Source organism: Exophiala bonariae, assembly GCF_035927105.1.
Source record: "Exophiala bonariae strain CCFEE 5792 chromosome Unknown scaffold_5, whole genome shotgun sequence".
In the NCBI taxonomy this organism is placed as follows: Eukaryota; Fungi; Ascomycota; class Eurotiomycetes; order Chaetothyriales; family Herpotrichiellaceae; genus Exophiala; species Exophiala bonariae.
This window is the reverse complement of record NW_027042480.1, coordinates 1301166-1313194: the sequence shown is the minus strand read 5'-3', so window position 1 is coordinate 1313194 and position 12029 is coordinate 1301166. Positions and strand designations below refer to the sequence as shown.

At 49.5% G+C, this 12029-nt stretch overlaps 5 protein-coding genes across 5 annotated transcripts; 2 read left to right on the top strand and 3 right to left on the bottom strand.

Moving 5' to 3' along the window:
- Nucleotides 1-1138: 1138 nt before the first annotated feature.
- On the top strand, nt 1139-2230 carry LTR84_011232 (uncharacterized protein; the record flags this gene model as incomplete). Its single annotated transcript, XM_064854765.1, has 2 exons — nt 1139-1587; nt 1639-2230. 2 exons carry the CDS (start codon nt 1139-1141, stop codon nt 2228-2230), a joined length of 1041 nt encoding a protein of 346 aa, XP_064709491.1.
- A 1324-nt stretch (nt 2231-3554) lies between these two features.
- On the bottom strand, nt 3555-4904 carry LTR84_011231 (uncharacterized protein; the record flags this gene model as incomplete). Its single annotated transcript, XM_064854764.1, has 2 exons — nt 3555-4803; nt 4858-4904. The coding sequence occupies 2 exons, from the start codon at nt 4902-4904 to the stop codon at nt 3555-3557; spliced, it is 1296 nt and encodes a 431-aa protein (XP_064709490.1).
- A 1287-nt stretch (nt 4905-6191) lies between these two features.
- Nucleotides 6192-8402, bottom strand: LTR84_011230 (uncharacterized protein; the record flags this gene model as incomplete). Its single annotated transcript, XM_064854763.1, has 1 exon — nt 6192-8402. One exon carries the CDS (start codon nt 8400-8402, stop codon nt 6192-6194), a length of 2211 nt encoding a protein of 736 aa, XP_064709489.1.
- A 168-nt stretch (nt 8403-8570) lies between these two features.
- Nucleotides 8571-9224, top strand: LTR84_011229 (uncharacterized protein; the record flags this gene model as incomplete). Its single annotated transcript, XM_064854762.1, has 2 exons — nt 8571-9021; nt 9088-9224. 2 exons carry the CDS (start codon nt 8571-8573, stop codon nt 9222-9224), a joined length of 588 nt encoding a protein of 195 aa, XP_064709488.1.
- A 728-nt stretch (nt 9225-9952) lies between these two features.
- On the bottom strand, nt 9953-11693 carry LTR84_011228 (uncharacterized protein; the record flags this gene model as incomplete). Its single annotated transcript, XM_064854761.1, has 2 exons — nt 9953-11565; nt 11621-11693. 2 exons carry the CDS (start codon nt 11691-11693, stop codon nt 9953-9955), a joined length of 1686 nt encoding a protein of 561 aa, XP_064709487.1.
- Nucleotides 11694-12029: the final 336 nt, after the last annotated feature.

Here is a 12029-nt window from a genome sequence, read left to right as displayed (position 1 = left end):
CGAGATCTGAAAATATCGAATACGGCATTATTGGGATCTATTTCCAATTCCCTAAACAACCAAGTCGAATGATCATAAGACAAGGAGAGTTACCGGGTCTGGGTATGAGGACGTGGTTGGTGAGCAACACAGCCTGTTTAACCAGGCAGGTTTCATTGTGGTAAATCTACTCTTGCGCAAGAGCTCCGGCGATATAGCATGTAGTGCATCTAATATCCTCTACTCATGATTGTTATTTTTGAGCAGCCTGTGTTGTGTCATCGTTGAGGTACAGTGGGCGACAGGGTAGGCAGAAGCGTCAGTGATCCACGAACTTGAATCCATCATGTCCCAGGCGTGTGTGGACAATGGGCACCGTCTTCGAAAGTACCTGAGACAGCATATGATCAAATCCCCAAGATGAGTCCGCTCGAGTCCGCTCCTGCTTGTATCATCATTCAACGTCTATCCGACGCCAAAGAAGCGTTTGCGAATATACGGGTCGCTTCATCCGAGTTCGTCCAGGCGTTTCTGGAAATCTGATTGGTCAATCGGATGGACTTTTCCCCGTTGAGCAGGAGGTCTCGAAGGACAAGCACGGACTGGACTTCACCTCCTCGACTAGTACTTCCATCAAAATTTGGTGTAATAATGGCCTTGTCTTGGGCCTCACTTACCTACCTACTCGTAGGCTGGAATTAGGAACTCCAGATCCACTCCCCACTTAGCGTCCAGATCTAACTCGCAGCTCCGAGCAAAATCGACAAGCCGAGCCATCATGGGCTTGAGATACAAGCATAAGGCGCATAACTGGGGTCTTGTCGTCTGGAGTACGCCTCTCTTAACTCCGTCATGCACATGGGAGGGAGAGTATCAATGGTTCCATTCCTCGTCAAAGTTGAGGTTATACTATGTCATTGATCCATTAGGCAAGCATTGCATTTTGGAATTGCATCCTGGTAGCAAAGTACAGGCCCCAGACGGCCCTCGGATTTCAATCGTAACTATTTAAAGCCACTGAAATTCCCACGTAACACCTCGGGTTGCTTCAGGATAAATCTGATAGCATTCGAACATCATCGCGTCTCTCACCATCTAGTTGATTTGAGTCTAAGGAGTAGTCCCAAGGCGGAAGACAAATTCGAAATCTCAAGCAATCATGGCTCTTCCCTATCCTCTCCCAACGAGACAACTTGGGACATCAGGCCCCGTTGTTCCAGCCATGAGCTTCGGGCTGATGTCTCTGGGCGGAGCCTATGGTGCAGCTGGAACCGATGAGGACCGATTCAAGGTCTTGGATGCCGCATATGATCTGGGTGCCCGCCACTGGGATGACGCTGATATCTATGGCGACACAGAAGAGCTGGTTGGGAAATGGTTCGAGCGTAATCCGGAAAAGCGCAAGGACATCTTCTTGACAACCAAATTTGGCATTGTGATTAATGACCAGGGCATGTCGCTCAGAAGTGATGTGGAATATCTTCGAGCAGCCGTCGAGCGCAGCCTCAAGAAGTTGAAGACAGATTACATCGACCTCTATTACTGCCATCGTGTGGACGGAAAGACGCCAATCGAGGAAACGCTCAAAGTCATGGTGGAGCTGAAGAAGTAAGACTCCCTAACGATATATATCCAGATCCACAGACTGACATTGAACAGCGAGGGCAAGATCAAGAACATTGGACTGTCTGAAGTCTCAGTTGATACGCTCAAGCGCGCAAGCAAGATTCACCACATCACAGCGGTCCAAATAGAGTACTCTCCGTGGATCCTCGACATCGAACGTGGTGAGAAGGGCAACGCCGGCCTTCTTGACACTTGCAATGAGCTCGGGACCGCAATTGTTGCATATAGTCCGCTCGGTCGAGGCTTCCTCACCGGCACCATCACATCTCCCGAGCAAGTGAAGGGCGACTGGCGTGGTGCCATTCCGCGGTTCCAGAAGGAATTCTTCGATCGCAATATGGAACTAACTAACAAATTCAAGGACATCGCGGAGAAAAAGGGCCTCACCACCAGTCAATTGGTACTTGCGTGGTTGATGCGACAGGGCGAGCAGATTCACGTCCTGTTTGGCACGCGTAGTGCCGAGCGTCTGAAGGAGAATCTCTTCGCAGTGACGGTACAGTTGACCGATGAGGAGAACAAGACCTTGAGAGCCCTGTCCGAAAAGACTCAGAATCTTGGTCTGAGGTATCCCGAGGCCATGTCTGTCATCATGAATTATGAAACTCCAGCTCTGAAGGCTTGAGCAAATAGTTCCAGGAATACTCAATAGATAAATGGGGAAAATGAAACCTTCATTATGAAGATCGATCTGGATTGAGGCCTTGTTTCGTCGGTGGACGCCACACACAAATTGTGACATTAAACGGTGTCTCACGGGGCCGTGGTCAGGGCTTCCTTTTCAGAACCACCCCTTCTCTGGTCGGTATGTTTCGAGTGTGCTTCACTTTCATCGATCACAGTCAATGAGGCTGTTCGCGGAATGTCTTCCCCTTCAGGCGAACTGTCACTGGGTCCGATCCTGTGGAATTTGTGATCACACCGGTCTCGAAATCTCCTCGCGACTCTGGCGATGATCACAGCGTACGCCCTAGAATCATCAATTGTTGGTTTCATTCTCCCCAGAGCACAGTTAAACACAGTCATAGCGAGTGGAGGGGGGCTGCCGGAATACCACTCTGATGAAATTCCTTGAGCAAAGACTCAAATCGCATGAGGTTCATCTTCACACGAGCGACAAGTATGGCCTCCCCACGCCCTTTAAAGAGGCCATCAAATTCGCAACCTTGGCTTTCGGCTGCAAGAATCAGCTGACTAACAATATCCCTGCCTATGGAGGCGCATCATCATTTGTGGTGCTTGGAAACTGAGTCTTGCCCCACGGCTAGCAAAAAACGGTGGTTTCGTGCCATATGGAAGGCGCGGTGATTCATTTTGAACCATAAGTGAAGCTAATAATGGTAGCTGTGCATCTGCAACATAATCGCGAAGCCTTCCCAAAGGGGTGTATTTGACGCATGCACAATCGTCGTCTTCCATTCGCTCAAGCATTGTTTTCGAGACGAACTCTCTGATCTTCAGAACACAGGGGAGCTAGTCTGACCGCTTATCGATGGGGTGCGAGGAGTGTGTCGCTGAAAATTTTGTCGAATGTTCCTCAACATTCCCAAAGTTTCACGGACGTTTGCCGGTCGGTTTATGCCTTGCTCAATGACTGTTTCGGCTGCATCCAACAACCCCATAGGATCATCATGTTCCTTCAGTAAAATCGACATCGTTGGTGAATTTTGAACCTGAATTATTATCGCGCATGCCGCTATGAGATGCTGTATGTTGCACCAGCTATCAAAATAATCACAAAGACCACTGCGAAATCTTTTGACATGTAGCAGAACAATCATTACTGCGTTTTGCACACAACTATAACAGGATTCGTACACCCACGGGTTTTGCTTTGAAGAGTCCCCTGCCGATCTGGCGGCATGTTCCATCGTTTCGTAGAGCACAAAGTACAAGACGGGTCGATTGACCAAAACAACGGCAGCATGATACCTGAATCTTAGCTCATCCTACGATTGGTTAATGATTGTCCTGAAATGCTGGAATTTCATGCTTACCATCTTGTCACTCATTCGTGGTATCGTTAGGAGAAATGCCGCAGGATGTCTTGGAAATCTCATCTCCAGAGGTAAGGACCAATACCATATATCCAATCGACGGGCAATGTCGGTAAGGTTTGCTGCTATCTCGTCAGGTCGGCAATACGCTCTCTCCGTCGTATACAGATTTGCGAGGACGCTGTTGAGATAGCCACGAAGCGTCAAATGAGAATGAAGTTCCTGTATGGCATAATCGTAAGTCAAAGAGGAGCCTGGTTCACTGCCCATCAGATTGGGTGGTGTTGTCACGGCGTCGAACGCTGTTGGCAAACCGATATTATGTAAACGGTGGGAGGGCACTCCATCAATTTCCGTCAGGATATCGCTTTCGAGAAGAAAGTACTGATAAAAATAAGCCTCGTAGCGTGCCCGAGCCGAAATATCACCCTGACTGCTTGGCGACGTGTTATGTATCAAAGATTCAAGACTTTGCAATATTCCTAAAGCGTGAAATGGTCTACCGTAAAGATAGAGCATGATGATGACGAACAGGAACTTAAATGGCAGTGCCTGTGGACTTTGTTGGGACTGCATCATCCACATTCGTTCCAGTGCATATCTGAAAGCCAGATCAGCCTTCTGACTCAAAACCACACTAGACTCTTTCGCCGCCAAATGCTTCAAGGCGACCGTCTGTATGAGTAGCTCTTCTGCAGACTGATCAACAAAGTCAAGAGTGACCGTAGGGTCAGGCTTTGCAGGGGCGTGCGCCCCAAATACATCGATGCACATATTCCGAGAAAGTCCGCCAGATGTCAACAAGTGACGGAGTATGAATGGTAAATGCATGATTTCCTCGAATAAAAGATCAATCGCACGCATTAACTCGGCGTAGTAGATCGTTCCAGAGATATGACTCTCAAACTTGGAACCCACCAAGAAGGTGTCAGCGTCATCAACCTGTTTGAAGAAGTGTAATGGTTCCAGCTCAGGAGGACTGATGTTGATTCTGAGTTTGGACCAATAATGGAACATCTTGTGTGCAGCGGCATGGTGAAATTCGGGAACCTTGGGCCACGGCGTGACGACGGCTTGAGGCGAGCCGAGGGTGTTATCTCGACTGGGAGTGCTAGAGGAGATGGTCTCTGAAAGATGGCGTTGGTCCATTGCTTGAATACGAGATTCCAAGATTGCAAGGCGCGCCAATACTGATGCGTCCCTACAAAACCAGGTCAGCAAGAGTCTGCCCATAGTTACGCAATGGGGGACTCACGCATCTAGAATGCTCAGTGGAGGTCGATAGATGCATTCAAACCCCATGTTCTCACAATGGGAGCAATTGGGGCGCCTGCCATCACATCTTGACTTCCTTTTCCGACAGGTATCACACGCAAGCTCTGTCTTGCTGCGTTTTGAGCGATTGGAGCGACCAGGGCTATCTTCCTGCGACATGGTGCATTGTTCGGTTTCTTTCCAGCCTTGGTTTGACGTTCTTCACCCAAGGCATCAACTCAAGTCGATGGCCGATTTGGCTCAAGTCACGAATTCCTAGCACCAAGAAATGGTATCGGCCAGTAGCAAAGGGAGCAAAATGCAATTAGTAAATAAGGCAGGTACAAGCCTGCCTGAGTGATATTGGTCGCCGAAAACGGTGCACGAGACAACCACCATGGCGCTATCAACAGCCTTAGAATACGTGCCAATGCTGAAGAACCAGCCAAAAAATAGCTCTCATGCCGCCAAAGCTGTATCAAAGCTAGATCGTAAGCAGGACTCTGGAGTCGTAAGTAAATGCAGATTCCAAGAGGATCGATTCATTGACGGTGGGAAACAGACGCGTAAGGTGTAGCTCCAGAGACTATGGCAACGTCGTGCTCCCGGAGCCTATCGAAAGCTGGAAATAGAGGAAACCATTATTATGGATGGTGATCTGATTGATGACTGGTGGCAGCCTGGGAAGGGACACTTTTGTTGAAGAGAGAGTTAAATCTCATCATTACGAATGTCGTTCCCCAACACGGTCGGATATTCACGAGGCTTTTTGGCCACCGATCTTTCTCTGTCCATGTAGGAGTGGCGTAGATACATAATGATGGCCGATAAGCACCTAACTCTCTGGTACTTTGGTTATAGGTTCAAGTTACGGGTAAGAAGAGCGGCCGCTGGGGTCAGATTAGCCCCCGTGACGGGACCAGCTGCATCCGCCCCTCGCGCCTGGGCAATCGGCGATCGAGGTGAAGCTATGTATCACCCATCACGAAATCCGAAATCGATGAAGTAGATCTACCCAGTTGTGATCATCCTGGGCATATCTGAACATGACTCGTAACGTTAGAAACGACGAATGACTTTTAAGGGCCACGCTGTCAATCTGAATGTCTCCCTGAGCTGTTCTTGAAGCACTGAGCCCGGAGGAATCCAAAGACTGATACTGAACATGATGAACATGTAAATGGTATTTTATTTCTTCTGAGAAATTATGAAAGAATCCATTCTACTTGACAAGCCGCCGGGGCTTTCCCATGCCAATATGGATATTTGTGTGTAAGTAAGGTATTTCCTCTTGATCGCACTCACGGCTGATTGTAATGATAACACAATTTATATTTATTCCTCATCTTCATCGTCCAAAGGTATTCCCGCCGTCTTCTTTCTCTGGACGATGTCCGCTCTGAGATTCTGTACCTGGTTGGCAAGTTTTCTCTTGAGCACCGGGAGTGTGCCGGGTGCATTGATTTTCTCAAGATGCTGTTTGATCTTGAGCTTGTAGTCCCCGATTGCCTCTTTGGCTCTGCGCATCTGCTCATCTTCCTCTTTTTGGTCATCATCACGTTCTTCTTCTTCATCGTCGTCATCATCGTCATCGTCATCGCCTTCCGCATCTTCATCACCCGAAGAGTGGCCAGCAGCCGAGGCAGGCGTTTGAGCAGCCGTAACCAATGGTGAAGCAGAATTGCTCGTGACTGCGATGGACGAATCAAACGCATCAGGAGGCTGAAGACCAGTGTGAGGATGTGATGTGACTCCAGTTGCAGCTGGTTCGGGCCCATCTCCCTCACCATCTGACTCCCAATAGTTCTGAAATTCATTGACTGCATCATCATCAAGCTCATCGACGACTGGGAAATATCCACCATCATCGTCTTCGCCTTCGGCATCTTCAGCCCCTTCATCATCGCCCTCATCAGAAAAGTATTCACTGGGCTGTTCGATCAGCCGTGGATCACTATCATGAAGTTGGAATCTGGTAGCTACAGCTGCCTTGTCCGCTTCTAATAGCGCGGCCACACGCCGTTCGACGGCTTCAATGTCATCGACCTTGGCTCGCTTCGTTCGAGCGAATCGTCGTTTGCGCACCCATTTCATGGGTGCAGTCAGTCCATGGGCGTATTGATATGTTTGAGGGTCGACGTCTGGTGGCAATGGATAATTCCTTGCTTCATCGTCTGAGGCACATCTTCCCAGTACCAACAACATTTGGCAGATATCAGTACTTTTCATCCAGCCCTTCTTGTCCCATGATTTCATGCCTTCGATGATGCATGGAAGATCCACCAACGTCGTCGCATATTTGTTTGCCTTGATGACCATAATGCCTCGCCTTCCGAGAGTGTCCAGCATGCGTAGAGTAACTTCGGGGCCTCCCTTAAAGCGCGAAATCCCTATTTTGCCTTCTTCTATCTGCTTGCGCAAATAATCACAATCGGGGCCTGGCTGCATTCTTAAGATAAATCCTTCGAGTATGACAGGGTCTTGCTCTCGATCTTCGAGCTCTGAGTCGTATCCCATACCTGGGGGTCGCTTTGGTATCTTGCCTTTCGACTTGAGTTTGAGGAGGGGTGCTGGAGTCTGAGCCACGCTGGGGACAGAGGTGGCAGTGTTCTTGAAAGTAATTTTTGGCCTGGCGGGTGGTTGCGTAGATTTTCCACCCTCCAAAGGTAGTTCCTTTGTGCCATTTTGTAGTTTCCGCTTCTTGGTAGCAGAACCAGGAGTCGCTTCATCCGACTCTTTCTTCTTTCGTTTTCCTCCAGTTGCACTGGCAGGCGTCGGGGGTGCTGTGGATGTACCGCCTAGTTTCAACTTGATAGATGGAGTGCGCACAGCGCTCTGAGGATTGGGCGTTTGTGCAGTCTGGCCATCATTCACCTGTGGTATGGAAGGCCTGCTGAAGCTGAGTTTTAAGGATGGGCGAGGAGGTTTGGAGGCATCATCGGCCATTGCGGCGCCGACTTCGTCTTGAGGTCCTTCGTTCTCTAAAACGGCCTTGATGTCGGAAGCAGAGCCGGGTGAAGAAGAGGATGAATCGGGGGTTGCATTTTCTCCGTTGGAAGCAACGCCAGGGACGGATTCATAGATAGGCGTTGTTGGACTCTCTGGTGCTGTGCATGTGGCCTCGGGTGACGCACTGCGCCTAGATTGGATGCGTTTGGCTTTCAACTTGACGCGTCTTGCTTTGTGCTGCGCCCTAATGTGGGCTTTGCGCTTGTTTGTTGGAGGCGAGTCGGAGTCGGAGGCAGAGGAACCTGAGCCATCATGATGATTGGTGGGTTGGGGGGATGCTGATCGTCGTCGGATGTTTTTCGAATTGGCCAGATTCTTGTCCCACGCACCTCGTGTCTGCATGTCGTCGTCTTCCACATCGACATCTATTTCTGCTGAAGATCGTATATCAGTAGTAGATGATATTGCACGCTTGCGTAACAAGTGAGGGGATATTTTGAGAGTGACGAAGGCGCCAGCTGCGGACTGAGCGAGGCGTTTCGTAACGCCCTTGGACGCCGTTGGCTTGGGCTTGCTTGTTTTCTGGGACCTGGCCATCGTGGTTGCTGTATGTGATGGAGTGAAGTATTGGTGCTGTTGATTTGGTTTGTGTGTGGAAATCACCGGTGGACTTTGCACTGAGCCTTCGACTTATCAGTCAATGCCTTCTCTTCTTTTCTTTTTCACTTCGTCCACAACTTTTACAGCAAGGACGATCTGATAGCAATGACTTCGGCCGATCTTCAAACAGCCTTGCTGCGTCCAGCCGTTCTTCAGATCCTTCGTGCAGCTGGGTTCGGTTATGCAAAGCCTGCAGTGGTTGACACTGTGACCGATCTGGCTGCTAGATATCTGAGTCTTCTGGCTTCTTCAACAGCCCAGAATGCTTTCAACACTCACAACAGTCATGTGCCAACAATTCAAGATGTTCGACTCGCTTTGACTCAAGCTGGAGCGTTGGTGCCACAGATGAGTTCCGTGGAAGAGGGTCTGAAGGTTGACGTGGAGATTGAAGGAGTCTTGGTTCCTTTTGAGGATTTACGAGGAGTTGAGGGCTTTGTGAACTGGGCTCACGGACCCGTCAACAAAGGGATTCGACGAATTGCAGGATTTGGGGATGATGCAAATGTCGAGGAAATTGCAGCTGGGCTGGATGAGCAAGAGGATTATCTCACTGGTGAGTTTCGGAGGCAAGAGAAATTTGACGGTGAGAAAAATGAGACTGACTTGTGATGGTGTGCAGCTTTGAAGAAGAAACACAGCAAAACTGGAGAAGAGTCTCGGTATCAAGGCACAGCGTTGGGCAAAGATGCTGATACTCAAAATATGGTCATCATGGGTGGACCAGCAACCCTCGCCGAATGGAGGAACCAACAGTGAGGTTGCCATCTCGCTCAATTGCTGTGAATGACGGAGTGGTTTGATTGACCCAGCCACACAATTAAGCGAATCTATCATGAATAGGAATATTTTCCTATTCAAAGAATTAATCAGTAGACTAGTGCCGCCAGTAGTGAAGTGCAGGCAGCACGACAACTACATTCACTTGAAGTGAGAGAAAGAAGTGCGAGACCATCAAGGCCTCACCGAGGCAGCCAACAGAGCTCTAACATCCCAATTCAACAACACCGCAGACTCATACTCTGTCCCGTTATCGTCGACTACGGTGGCCGTCAGGGGAGGAGGTAAAGTTCGTCGTTCACAAATTCTGCCATGCCCTGCCAGGTGTGAGCAGCGGCACTATGATATCTGTACTCGAGTCCGCGATTGCAGCGGGAAGGCTCATCTCAGATATGAAGGGCAAGTTTGAAGTCCAGACAGAATTCCCCGCAAGCATCACTGCCAGGCTTCTGAATCTCTTGGGGCTCCAACACATACCTACATCGTGGGCAAAAGCCACGATATTACGAAGCCCAAATTCGTACGGGCTACAGGATGAAGCCATCGACCGGGGAACTTGGAAAATATTGCAAGCAGACTTGATATTACATGGAAGACTTTCCTGGACTCACCCAGATCTCAATAAATCATCCCTCCAATAACAAAGGCCCTTTACCCTGATGATACCCGACTCATCCATCTCGATTTGATCTCAATCTTCCTCAGGCTCACACCTCGTCTTCTTCCAACTTCAGATCCTCACATTCACCGCCTTTCTCTTGTTTGTAAAACTCCTGCATCCTAGCCCGAGCCCAAGCCACATGCGGTGGGATTGCACGCTTGACCGGCATCGCCATACGAGCCCCGGTCGTCGTAGCATTGCCATCCCCGGTGCCACCCGTCCCAGATGAGATGATTGAAGTAGAGAACGTTGTTCCAGTCGGAGCTGCAGTCAACCATGGCGCATTGGCAGTCGGACAGCTGATGGGCCTACCACTCGCAAAGCAAATGGTAGAGGCATTGGGATTGTTGCCGACGATGGTAGTGATAGCAGTCAAGTTGGTCACCATGGATGAGGATACTGCTGTCTGCGCGCTACACGTTGCGTTGACGCAAACAATTGTCTGGGTGCCCATGCTAGGAATTGTGATGGGCGCGGCGGTGGGAGCCAATGGGTTTGAGGACACAGTCGCAGGCCATGAGACTGTAGCATTCCAATCCCTCCACTCTGTTGGCCTACTTTCGCTGCTGCATGATGTCGAGGTCACCACACCAGAAGCAAACGTGGTACTGTTGGCCCAGTAGACTGACCCAGATGCTGCCGCAGTGCTTGATGTGTTCATTGCGACGGAAGTGACATTGGCACTCGTGATTGACTCGACAGGATTACTGGTAGATGGCGACGAAGAAGATACAGCTGATCCTGATGTATTGGTATCATCGATAGTACTGCTGTCTGTGCTTGAACTCCAAGTGGATGATGTGGTAGAGGTTCCTTCCAAACTGGTAGTAGAGCTTTCTTCCTGGGTTGAGGCCGAAGAACCGCCAGAGCTCGAAGTCGCTTGTACAGGCTCAAAATCTCTGGAGAAGCTGGTAGCCGCACCTGAGCTCACAACGCCCGAGGCTAACGTACTGTTAGCTCCACCAGCTGGAGAGACAGACCCTGATGTTGTGACAACAGCTGAACTAGCTGAGGTATCCGCTGGTTCGTGGAGTGTGATTGTGAGATGTGCTGGCAGAGTTGTCACATCAGTGGTAATGATAAATACGGTCTCCATGCTATCACTTGCGTCCGATGATTGGGAAAAGGTTTCTTGAGGATGACTGGTGGTGTTGGTCCAGATTGGTCCTCTCCCTACACTTCCTGAGCGACTCCAATCTGCCCATGCGGTCGTATTACCAGACGAAGCAGTTCCCGGGACTGATGTTGAAATTGAGAAAGTGTCAGTTGTAATTCCGTTGATGAAACTGGAGCTACCGGAAGAACTTGCTACCTGTGCAGTAGTGTTGTTCGTAGTCGTTGTAGAACCGCTGAAAGCACCCACTGGGCTGTCCAATGTTGTTCCACTGGAGCTTTCAATCGCCATGGTCGTTGCCGCACCTTGGGTACCATTGATAGAACTATTCGAAACCCAAGTGTAGCTGGAATTTGTTGTTGAAATGACAACTGGGGATCCTGAAGCCGTTGGGATACAAGGATCGCCCCCGTACCCACCACATTGACGAATGGATGCATAGCCAGTGCTTGGATCAGTTATCATAAGAGGGCCCCAAGTGTGACTGCCATAGCCTCCCGAGTGAGTGTGATTATCGCAGCGACGTACGACACGGTTGTGAAGACCTGAAGACAGTTAATTCCTTCAAGACACGAGAAAAAGTACAGACATATGACCTACCTGGGCCATGGTCAGCATAACCTACCGCGACTACAGTGAGGAATGCAAAAAGAGTGCTTGTGCGGTTACCCATGGTGATTTCTCGAAGTGTGTGTTTCAAAAGAGTGTGAGTATCTTAAAGATTTGCATCATGCTCCTTTTCCCCAGCGTATTTATCAACTCTTGATGGCAAGCTCAAGGGCTCAAAGTTGTTTGATCACGAACAGCAGATTCCCGTGAGCTGTTGACACCTCCAGGAAGATTGCCAAACCAAGGACAGTCGTGAGAAGAGGTGGTCATGGCCAACGTCTTCGGCAATCTCGCGTGGAAGTCATCGTCCGTTACTGGAACGGGTAGATTCCAAAAAGCCATAAGCAACCATGCTCCATTGCAGCTCGATGACGCCTTAAGCAGTGCCGAAGGACATCCA